Raw genomic sequence first — 12502 nt, forward strand, 5'->3', positions numbered from 1 at the left:
TTTTTGTATTAGTGATAATGTTTTCACAGGAGACTAAACACTGGGAAATCGATTAATAATATGAAGTTGGTTTGGTCTTTGAAATGTCATCTATTCTAATCCTCCTACCTTTGGCAAGAATCACATTTAATCCACTCTTGAAAGGTGAAAATATGTTATGTTTTTGTAGATATTTATAAGAAAAAAGGAGTTCCCAAACCGTTCCTTGACAAACGTTACTGTCTGGAAATTTCACTTTCCTGCTGTTGCATGTAAACCCTACACTGTGTGGATCCATCGAGCCCCCAAATAGTTCCCAATTCCTCTTTTGCTGTCAGTTCTAATTTCGAAAACCACAGGTGACCATTGTCCTTAGAAAAGCAATGTAGGTCCTGGAAAGTGTTGCTGAATCGTAACAGATTTGCCTTTAAATCCTGGTCCCCCCCACTTACCCTGTAGCCATGGGCAAGTCCTTGATCTTCTGCTTGCACTTTATCTCATGGGTTTGTAGAAAGCTTGAAATGAAGTGAAATATGAACAAACAGTGCAGCAGAGTTCCTGGCCTGTAGTAACATTCAATAAATATGTTGCTTTTCCCTCTCCTTTCTATGGATCTCCCTTCAAAAAGTAAAGATCATCTTTAGCCTCCTGGCCTGTAGATAGATAATCCAGACTCAAGAAAAGTTGGAACTTAAGAGCTCAATTTATACATGAGAAAAAGGAATCATAGAGAGTTTAGTTTCCCAGAGGCAACTAGCTTAGTCAAGATTAGAATGGGAATGCTCACGTGTTGTCCAGAGTCCTCCCTTCCTATGTCTTATCTTATGACATTAATTCAACATGTCTTACCTAACTCATTAATTCAACATTTCTTACCTAACTCAACTGCAGGTTACTTATGAGTTTCCCCACAGTTAGAGGCAGTAAGGGGCTGGTAAGGGAGAAGGGTAAGACGTCCGCTTCCAGTACAGAAAGTTAGGCTGCTTTGAATTAAGTATTTTAAATGGTAATCGTACCATCTCATGAACACAGAGATTAAATTGATTTTCTTTCACCAGTGTACATCTCACTGTTCTGCTTTCTTTCTGCTACCGCCATTCAAGTTATTTATAGCACACTGTATAGATTCGGAAGTGGGGAGAATGGTGTCTTTACAAATTGCTTCAGGACGCTGTGATTAATATGACTCAGCGGTACCAGGCTGCTGAATTGATTGATTTCGAGGACTTGAGCTCTCTGCACGGGCCACCAACTTCTAAATCCATATTGCTTAATGTAGTGTTTCTAGAACCACAGTGTGTACAAAATAGCAGATTTTTCAGATGCGACTCTGTCTCTCTTATTGACAGAGTCGGGCTCTGTGAACCTGCCCCTGTTTTCTTCCTCTCTCACGCTCACTCACTACTCTTCTTTCCACGTTGCCTTTCATTTCTGAGCCAAAACCCTGGGGTGGTCCTGGGCCTCTCCCTCTTGCTCTGTGTCCATAGCCAAACAATCACTAAGACTCTCTGACTCTAACTCAGATACGGTCGCATCTTCCCCTCCTGCTCCCCTCATCAGATCACCAACATCTGACTGACTTCTTGCTCTGGATTGGGATCCAGTTTAAAACTCCAGTTTGCAACTGAAGAGATTTTTCTACAATGAAATTCTGAGCAAATCACTTCTGCAAAAAAACCCATGTCTCTGATTGTTCCCGGAATGATAGGCATATTTCTTACCATGGCACAGAAGACACTTCATGATCTGCCTCTGCTTATCTCCCTCCCTTTGTCTCTTGTTCTCTCTTAGCCTCCCGGTTCCCCTGAGCTTTGCTGTGCTGAATAACTTGCAGTCAGTCCCTTGATGGTCTAACTTCTCAACCTTTGAACATGCTGCTATTTCTGTTTGGCATGTCTTTCCACCCTTAACTCTGTCTTCCCATTAAAAGAAATGCCTTTCAGAGAATTCCATAAATATGTATTGGAGGACTGACCTTTGAATATCATTCTTGGGATAAGAAAGTGTTGGGACAGAATTATAATGGTAACATACAGCTTTTTCTCTTCCGAGTCCTCCATTCTCCCTCTCCCTGATTCATTTTAGGATTCCATTATTCTGTGATTTGCTATTTATTTTTTAAGAACCCTGACCTTAATAATGGGAACTGGAGCCTAAACCCATGTAAGAAGTATGTATTTACTAGTCAGCAAACATTTCCTGAGCACAAAATGTCAGAGACTAGACTGTGTTTGGGCTTGCTGATTCAAATGATTCTCAAGCAGGAAGAAACTGATTTCAAATACTGGCTAGGAGAGAGTTTTCAGATAATTATATGCACAATGTTTTGGAAGATTGCACTATTTCTTTTTTGAAAGATTTTATAGTATTTTTGGTGGTGAATGTTCCGAGTGTCTATTGCTATGCAAAAAACAAAGAAAGAGAGAGAGAGAGAGAGAGAGAGAAAGAAAGAAAGAAAGAAAAAGAAAAAAAGAAAGAAAGAAAAGAAAAGAAAAAGAAAATTATTCCAAAACCTAGCAGCTTAAAACAGCAACCATATATCGTGGTTTCGTGGGTGTGTGTTATGTGCAGCAGATCAGCAAGGCTTTTATGCTCCATCTACTGGTTTATTTGTTTCCAGGTACTGTTGATTGAGGCAACCCGGACAGGATTTAGTGGTGAATGAGCTGGTCTGGTGGGTGCAAGGTGGCTTCACTCTCATGCCTGGGAATGGCTCAGAGACTGGAGTTGGTCAGGACTGTTGATAGGAATGCTTGCAAATGGCATTTTTAGTGTGGAGGATTCAGAATAATGGGCCATCTTACATGGTGGCTCAGAGGTGCCAGAGATCGTGATCTACAACTTTCCAAACATGTGCCTGGAAACTAAGAATCACTTGCACTCTTTTTGCTTAGTCAGAGCCATCAAAAAGTGGCCCAGATTCAAATAGACAGGACATAGTTCCCACCTCTCAATAGAATGAGGCTCAAACCAATTGCAGCCACCCTTTATCTCCATAGTGGGTAAATCGCAAAGTCGTGGTTGTAGCCTTCTGAATTCAACATAATTTCCCTTTTGCTTGCCATTCATAAATAATTTCTGTCAATATTTTCATGTGCATCTTGCCGAGATACGTATTTTTGTTCAACACATTATTTACAAAAAGAGAATCATTTATGCATTCTGTTTTACAGATTTTCTAAATAACATTTTGTAAGAATTATTTCCTATCAGGCATTTTTCTGTGATGTCTGAATAGCTTTACATTAATTCTTGATATGGAATAATCTCTATTTTTGGACAGTCTTCCAAACATTAATGTAAACAATCTTCTATACATTAACATAAATATCCTTGATGCTTACTTAATATTTGTGAATGCCTACAAATATCTCCTTTATATATCCCTTAAAGTGGAATAACTGGATTAAAGAGTATGTGCATTTTTAAGGGCTTTTTATAATTGCCAAATTGCCTTTCAGAAATATGTCGATCTATACACACACTAACACTTATGTAACAAAAAATCTTCACATTAAGATTATGTTTGGTTTATATGGGTCAAGTGTCTCCCTTGCACCAACTGACCAGGCCCTGGTCTTTCTGCTAGCCTAGTGACTTCTCCTGTGAATTGGTTCCTGACGTTTAGGAAGCCACAGAAATCTCTATATTAAACAACTATCTTAATACAGCCTCTGCCAGTCCATGCATTTTCTCAAGCACATCTCTCTCAAAACCCCAACTAAAATAAACCTGGTCACAGCATTTGAATGCTGTGCACATATTTACGTAAATTTTATTTGCATTGTTGTGATTCATTAAATTCTTGTTCAAAAGCCCTCATTAGCTTGCAGGATCACATGCTGAAGGCTTATGGTCTTAGGAGGTCTTCAAGATAGTTTTAAATGGTCTGTCTCCTCACTACAGATGATAATCTGAGCTTATTTCCTGTTACTACTTTCCTCGTTTATTCTTCTTCAGTAACACCAGCTGCCTAACTATTCCTGAAACACTCTAAGAATAAGCTTGCCTCAGGACCTTTGCACCTGTGGTTCCTTTCTCCTGGATACCTTGTCCTTAGATGTCATGTGACACAGGTCCTCGCTTGTTTCAGGTCTTTGCCTAAATGTCCACTTCTCAGGGATGTTTCTCCTGGCCACCAACCTGGAATTGCAGTTCCTTCCCATCACGTCTCATGCCCTGTCTATGCTTTTTAAAAAAGTCTTTAGTGCTTATCACTCTTTAACATGTCATAGGTTTTATTTATGTTTTTTGTTGTTGGTCTCTCCAACCAGGATGTGAGCTCCTTGACGATAGGAACTGTGGTCACTTTAGTTTCTTGTTCTCTCTCTAGTTCTACTAAGAGCACCTAACACGTTATAGGTCTTCAATAAATATTTGCTAGTGGGAGATAGGTCCCACCGTTATGTCCATTTGCAATTAGTAGAGACCAGGCTCATCTCTGATGCAAGGATTTTTTTTTTCCTCTGGGACACAGTCTGAGTGATTTCTCTTCAGCTCTCTGTGACCTACCTAAGAACCTCACAAATGGTGCACTTATCTGTTCAATTCTTCTCCTCATTGGTAAGAACTATGCAAACCGGGGCAGACGGTTTAAATTTTCTAGGTTAGTCCTCAGTATTTTTCATTTGTAAAAAGAATTCCCTTTTCCCCCATCTCTTTATGGAGTTTGATTTAATGCAATAACATAAACAAAAAGCACTTAGCATAGTACACAGCGCCATTCATATTTGAAAAATATATATATATGTTTATAATATAGATAAACATATTAGTTCTCATTCCTTTTCTTCTTTTAGAGTTTGATTTTGGGAAAATTCCTGTAGGTAACAGCTCACTAATGCCATAAGGCAGAGAGGCAGTAAAGTGAAGTGTCTGCATTAGCTGTTAACACGGTATGAATATAAATGTACCAAAATAACATCTTCTTCACCACCTTGGGTTCCCTGCCACCTTCTTCCTGGGTGTCTCTTTCTAAGATTGGGTGTCTCTGGAAAGATTTCTCCCAATGTGGCATCCAGTTCTGCTCTCCAAGGAGAAAGTTCTGGTTTGTTTAAATGCAGCTATTTCCCGGTCACAGTGTGACATCTGGATTTCCTGTCTCCTTCCATAACCGGTTAATTACAGCCTGGACAGTGTGAAGTAGCTGTTTTTAGAACATCTTTGCAATGGGGCTTCGGGAGTCCTTAGAAGTTTGGGGAAGGCCAGGTGCATGCTGGAGGGCTTTCCCCAGCCAGGAGCTGATTTTGCACGTGCGCCAGCCTGAGAGTCGGGGTGGTCAGGGTCTGTGTGCATCAGTGTGTGAGCACACGGGTATGTGCTTGACATTCAGGTGCATCGGTACGTTCTTTGCACGTCAGGGCATTCAGAGATACAGAGAAGACCAAAGTTTCTCCAACAACCCTTATGGCCTTTCTCATTCCACTTTCGTCCTAACCATGGCTCCCTGAGTGGAACCAGCCAACTGCCATTCCGTCCACGTGTATCTTTTACGTGTCACTACCCACAGTTCTTTTTCCAAACCCCCAAATGAATATCAGACTAAAGACCATGAGCTACTCAAGTTACTCATGTTCAAAGCACCAACTAATATTGTCCACTGTGAGTGCCTGAATGGACAATCCTTTTCATTGCCCTTAAAATTGAGTCCCAGTAATCTTAGAGAAGAGGGTGCTGCTGTTCATGTCTTCCCATCCTGAATTACAACCAAACAGCTGAAGCTTAAAGGAGGGTAAGTGTGTGATCACTGTACAAAGATGCCAAGAATCCCAGGCAGGATGTGTAGCGTCAGCTTAGTCATTCCCGGGCCTCTGTTGAAGACTAGGTTTTATTTTCACCCCCTCTTCCCATGTCTCCTTTGGCCCCATGGTAGAGGGAGAAGAACAGAGTGCTGCCATCTCTTCTCGGAGTCCACACAGGCGTGAGATGAAGCAGAGTGCCGTCAGGGTTCTGTTGTGGGTTTGTGCTTGTTCCCCCTCCAGACAGCAGGCCCTGCAGCCATTGGAAGGTCCATTGGTAGGCTCTCAAGCCATCTGCTGACAAGGTGCTGAGAGGCTCTTCGGTGTTAAAAAATGTAGAGAGTTTGAACTTGAAATGATTGGAGTGCCTCTGGTGATAAACTCAACTTGATGGGCCACACTTTTAACACAGAAGATGGACTTCGGCGACTGCTTCCCCCGCCACGTGGGTGAGGGGAACAGAAGCGCCATCAAGAGGACATCTCTCTTCCTCCTGTGTCCTGGTAGCTTCTGTTGCTGTTGTCACCTTGCTCTGTCTGGCTCCTCACTTGACAGGTTGCTTCCTGCTGTCACACTGCTCTTGTCTCTCTGTCAGTCTGGAGGACAGCTGAGGTCAGTACTGAGACATTTTTAAAAAGGCAACAGGAAAAATGCGGCCGACCTTTCCCAACACGGGGGTCTCCTTCCCTGCTTGGCTGGTGCTGTGGGGAGTAGAGGCAGGGGTGTCACACGACTGATGGAATGCCATTTTGTAAAATACTTGCCCATTTTTTTGTCACGGGATGAAAACATCTGAGTCGTTTGTCATGGTATGAAACATTGGTGACGGTATGAAACCATTTGAAAATTCTTTGTTAAACATCGGAAATGTCTGCTCTGGTGACTTGCTGCCTCTTCTCAGCAGTGACCATATGGCTTATCATCTTAAGCACTGGACTGTGACTTAGGATCTGTGTGCCAATGTTCCAGAGTCCATCTTCTGTTATTGATGCCAGCTGAACCACCATCCATAAAATGCAAATAATAAACCTAACTACTCTGGAAAGTAAAAATCAGTAATAAATTCTTTCCACCATTCTAAAGTGATATAAATGTATGATAAATTATGGCAGAAACCATAGTGGAAAGAATACATTCTGAGTCCTTAGGAACATAGATGTTTTTTAATATTTTGGATTACTTTGGATCCAGTTGGCTTGGCAATTAGTCCCTTGGTATACATACGGTATGTTTGTGTGCATAATACTGAGCCACTAGTTCTGAAACTTCCCACAGTCGATGCCTCCTATCTTTCTCCTCCACTCATGCAAGTCTCATACTTAAAAGATTCTGCTAAGACCAAACTTGTGTTTACCAATAATGACAAAGGCATTTGTCCATGAAATCATCATTTTCAGAACGATGGCTATCATTTAATAGCTGCTATTATTCTATTAACAACTTGAGACAGAGAAATTGAATTTATCATTTTTGTTCATCAATGTAAGTTAATCATGGGTAAGTCTCTGGTCTTGATGAAATAATCAGCATAAAAAATAAAAAAAAAGAAATAATCAGCATAGCATACATGTCCCTTCTTCCTTCCTTCGTGCCTTCCTCCCCACCTGCTTGCCCTTGTTTGCCTGCCTTTTAGAAGCCCAGGAACAGCAGATTGAGAGCAATTTGATTCAGCATTGGTAAGGTCAGCTTTGGATACAAGGTCTCTAGGCAGGTGTAGTTCTTTAAAAATTAGAGTTGATATTGTTCATATATTCTCAAAAATCTCTGGGTCACTTATTTCAGAGATTAAGCCACAAATAAGAGAAATTTCTGGCATGTAGCTATTGTTTTCCATGATAAAATGGAAATGTGTGTGAAGAGAAGGCATCTTTTCTAGAGATCATTGAGTTTTTAGCATGTGTTGTAAAATTCTCATAGCCATGTAATTCTGCATTCTGCTTGCCGGCTGATTCATAACCAAGAACATTAGAGAGAACTCTCTTTTCTTTAGAAGGAGCATCACTATATACATTATTCTGAATTTGTGTCCTTAAGTTTTAAAACTGTTGATCTGATATCAATTACTAGATTTTTTTTCATTTTTAAATAATGCATTTCCACCCTTCATCTATCCCTCGTGCAAGTTAAATTCTATTACAAACTGAGGGGGGAGCGGGCAGGTAAGGGGCAGTGCACACAGTGAAGAAACATCATGATCTCAAGTTTAAATATTAAACGATAAATATTTATTTCTCCAGAGACTGGATCCCCAATTACAGCATCCTGCATTGGATTAGGTAATTCTAAAACACCTCCTCCAGGACAAGCAGGAAAAAGTGTTCCAGGATACAATGGTGAGAAGTGACCCTGATTATTTGGAATGTGTAAGGTTAATAAATTTGGTATTTTTTCCATGTCTAATGTGAATCAAACTGCACAGTCAGTGCTTAAAAGTATTTGATTGAATGAATACATTGTACTAAAAATAAATGCCTTAATTTTGTTATTAGTCAATTGGATCAAAAATAAGATTGTTGACTTCCAAGGACATGTTCTAAATGACTGTAATAACCAAGAAAATAATATTTATAAGGCACGTTAAGAATATGGCTGTAAAATTAATATGTATGAAACACTTGCTAGGTACAGAGTACTTTGCATATATCATTTCACTTAATGATGAATTATATTTAATTCAGAGGTATCGTTATCACTCTAAAGATGAGTTAACTGGTGCCTGAAGAGACTGAATTACTTTTCTTAGATAATATGGCTGGTTAGGTCCTATAGACAGTGCAGACCATCATGTTTTATTTTGTTGGTTTGTTTGCTTTGCATGTTTTTGCTACAAAAGCTGCAGTTTTTTCCCATTAATATGCTACCTTTTAACTTAGGAGTGACGGTAAAGTTTCTGAACCATGTTGGCTAAAAATAAATATAAAAAACTAAGGATTCTAAATAGAAAAATCACTTCATCCGTACTGGTAGTATGTGACAATGAGATACAATGTATTTTAAATATTTGCTTTAAATTGTTGGTAAGGCTACAGTGGTTCAATAATTTCCCTTGGGCTCCACTTGCTAGTTATATAAGTTACACAAGTCACCTAACTTTTAAGAAATTCAATTTCCTTATTTCTAAATGGGAATAATAATTCCACATGCTTCATAGGGTCACGATGTAACACAGTGAAGCATTAACACAAGCACTTGCCAGTGAACAGACTGAACTAAGTCTTAGCTAGTAGCGTGCTGATATTTCCTAGAAGCCAGACAGGCTGACCTAATTTAGACTTATACATTCATTTCACAGACAAGGAATATGAAGAACAGAATTTATTTTATTTGCATAAGGTCACAATTTAGCTTAACAGATTTACGAGGAAAATCCATCTTTGGTGGACAGAATATGGATCCTACATATAGTTTCTATTAGCATGTAAATCATAAAATGTAGAGACTTATCCCTTGCCTCTCTGACATAAAAATATATTTTCTTTCTAGGACAATGATTAGTTAAGGAAACGTGGATCATTTGACTTAGCCTAGTAGGTGTATTTATAAAAAGACACTTTGGAATTTTTCTTTTAAGAGCAGAAAGAGATATTCTGTGAAGTCAGTGACTTTTCCAGGCATGGGAAGGTGAACCCAGCTCCAGTGAAACCCACACTTTGAACAGTCCTGTCATCCTTGCTCCTTTTATCAGAAAAAAATTGCTTTGTGTTGAGCCATTTTTAGGGGCTGATGTTTGTGGGAGATGTTAAATACATTTCCCTTTCAGTATTTTTATATCCAGCTATAAGAAAGAGTTAAGCTTTGATGCCTCATGAAATTTCAGTACAGAAGTTTCTCATTGTCTGAAAGCCATTGGCTTACAGACAGCATAGGTTAAACATTAGAGTTTAAGTATCTATAACCAAGGAGGTAGTGACTTTATGACTCATAATTTTCATGTTTTGTGGTTAGGCAGAGTTTCAGAAGCATAATGTAGTATTCAGTATGAGGATAAAAAAGTGATATCCACCTGGAAAAGCAAAGAAAACCGTTTTTTTTGTGTGTGAAAACTTTGATGTAGTGTAACAGTCGCACATTCATTGAGTACCTTACACAAGCTTGTCACTTACTCTCTTCAAGTAAGTCTTACAAGAACACTGAGCAAAGAATCACTCCCACTTTTTATATAGAGAAACCAAAGACAGAATATTTATACAGGGGCACAGAGTAAATTGGCCACGGCATTGAGATTTGGGGGACACAAAGGTTAGTTAGGCATGACCTCCACCCTTAATGACCACCCAGTCTTGTGAGAGGAATATGCATACCACTACTAATTGTCAGAATAGAATTCTAAAGTAAAGTGCTCTGAAAACACAAAGAAGGGAATGATTAATTTTTTCTGGGGACAATGTCCTTCTTTTCTCATAGCTTCGCTTAGTAGAATAATCTGGATGGATGACGCCACATAAAGGATCAATTAGAGCTTAGAACATGATGATATATCCTCATTTCCAGTTTGCACTAGGGGTTGTAGGATGTGGATACAGGCTTCGACCTCCTAAAATCTTTCAGGACTGGAATAGTGTGGCCCAGAAAGCACCACTGGGATGATATTTGGGGAGGCTTAAATGGATCTTTAAGGCTTAGAAGTGGATATTAAGCCTTGAATCACAAAAAGGGGTTTCCCACACTTTTAAAAACTTTATTTTTATTGCTTGAAATATTTTTTGGCCTATTTTAGAACTTTATTTGTTTCCTTTTGCGTCTATTTTTAATGTTTTTGATAGAATAGGAGGCTACGTTGAAGTGGATATAAACATGGATTATGAAATTAACAGCATGTTTGAAATACAATGTCTTAGGGAGTTTCTGAGGGAAAATTCATGGTCTTGTTAAGAATCAAAGCATGTGCCCTTTGAATTTTTTGTGAGACATGTTAGCATAGTTATATGTTCATTGTCTCATAGGAATTAAAAAAAGCCTGTGAAGCTACAGTTTTGGGGGTTGGATATAGGAAACATGGAAAAGTTCAAGCTTTAAGCCTACACATTTTTATTCAAATTTATGTTATTTGTTTCTATTCTACTTTGCAGTTATGATTTTGGATGACAACATGCAAAAACTGAAGGCTCGATGTTTAGGAAATATTGTGGTAAAGTAAGAAAAATTTACAATGCTTCTATTTAAGAGCACAAGAATTGGTATATAATAGTAAGAAAAACATACAATGGATAGCACTAAGTAGGAGGTTGCAAAATAAGCTCACGCATGGCTAGACAGTACCCAGTGCCAACCTCTTGTCATTTAAACATGGAAGCCCCATAAAGTAGGATAAATTTAAATATGATTTTTTATAAAGATAAATCTAGCATTTTAAATAGTTTTTTGATGATACAAATAATGCATGGGTGATCTATTTAACTGAAATACCAAAAATATAAAGATGTATTTAAAGTTTCTATACTCCCACCCTTTAGCGATACAACATGAATTTTATAGTATGTATGTGCCTTTCCTTTTTTTTTTAATTTTTTTTATTTATTTATGATAGTCACACAGAGAGACAGAGAGACAGAGGCAGAGACACAGGCAGAGGGAGAAGCAGGCTCCATGCACCGGGAGCCCAACGTGGGATTTGATCCTAGGTCTCCAGGATCGCGCCCTGGGCCAAAGGCAGGCGCTAAACCGCTGTGCCACCCAGGGATCCCCTGTGCCTTTCCTTTTGATCAGCATTTTAGATGCTTATTCTTGTATTTCCATTTTTCCTTAACCCTGTTTCATGAGCATGTTTCGCTTCAACTCTGCCTCTAAAAGTGTTTATTCCCATTCTAGAAATCTTGGTCTTTTTTCTTTAATATTTATGATTTATTTATGATGGTAAATAATACCATATTGAACATCGTTTTTTTATGTTGTCTTCTCTCCTTTTCTGATAATCGCTATCGTATTGAATGATTTCTAAAAGTGTAAGTATCAGGTCAAATAGTAGCATAATATAAAATCCCCAACTCAGCAAATACCACAATTCCTGGCTAACATTTTCATCCTTGTTCATTTGTAAACAACAGTTGTCAAAAGCGTCAAAATTGGAAGTGCAAATACTGAAATTTGCTTTGAATAAATCCATATTTTAAAATTGTCATGCTAAAGGAAGCTGAAATGCAAGTTGATTAAATCGGGGGACAAACAAGGTGTGACTATTTTAATAATTGATACAGGTTGCTTTAGTGCCTCTGATTGGGAACATTGGCATCTTTACTGATATGGTTTAAGTAGTAGAATTTGGCAGAAGGAGCCGCTGTAAATAAAGAACATTGTATGTCAAACTTTGAAAAAAATTTGTTTTCCTACTTATTTAAAAGAATTCTTGGGACGCCTGAGTGACTCAGTCAGTTGAGTGTCCAACTCTTGGTCTCACCTCAGATCTTGATCTCAGGATCATAAGTTCAAGCCCCGCAGTGAACTCCACACTGGGCATGGAGATTTCTTTAAAAAATAAGATAATAAAAGAAAATAATTTTCATGACTCGGCATCCTGTCTCAGGTTAGAGACCTAACCTCAGGTATGAAATTTCTCAGATTAGGTCTCTGAACTGCAGAATATTGGACACATAACCTCACCCTTTCCCTAAACTAAACCTAACCTGAACCCAAACCTGAACCCTAGACCTGAGAGACGAAAAAAAAAAAAAAAAAGAAACAAAAAACAAAAAAAGATGTGGTATATTTATATAATGGACTCTTACTCGGCAGTGAAAAAGTACAAGATCTTAGCATTTACATGGATGGAGCTAGAGAAAAAAAAAATC

The 12502-nt window shown here is 38.6% G+C and overlaps 1 protein-coding gene across 1 annotated transcript in view; it reads left to right on the top strand.

Annotated features, from left to right (window-relative positions):
• The window catches only part of ACSS3 (acyl-CoA synthetase short chain family member 3), a 142226-nt gene that overhangs the window by 103061 nt on the left and 26663 nt on the right, over positions 1 to 12502 (top strand). The window contains exons 10-11 of the mRNA XM_072772926.1: positions 7955 to 8050; positions 10787 to 10850. Coding sequence (XP_072629027.1) covers positions 7955 to 8050; positions 10787 to 10850 — 160 coding nt within the window. The remainder of the gene's footprint in view (positions 1 to 7954; positions 8051 to 10786; positions 10851 to 12502) is intronic.

The sequence above is a fragment of the Canis lupus genome, chromosome 13 (assembly GCF_048164855.1).
Source record: "Canis lupus baileyi chromosome 13, mCanLup2.hap1, whole genome shotgun sequence".
Classification (NCBI taxonomy): Eukaryota; Metazoa; Chordata; class Mammalia; order Carnivora; family Canidae; genus Canis; species Canis lupus.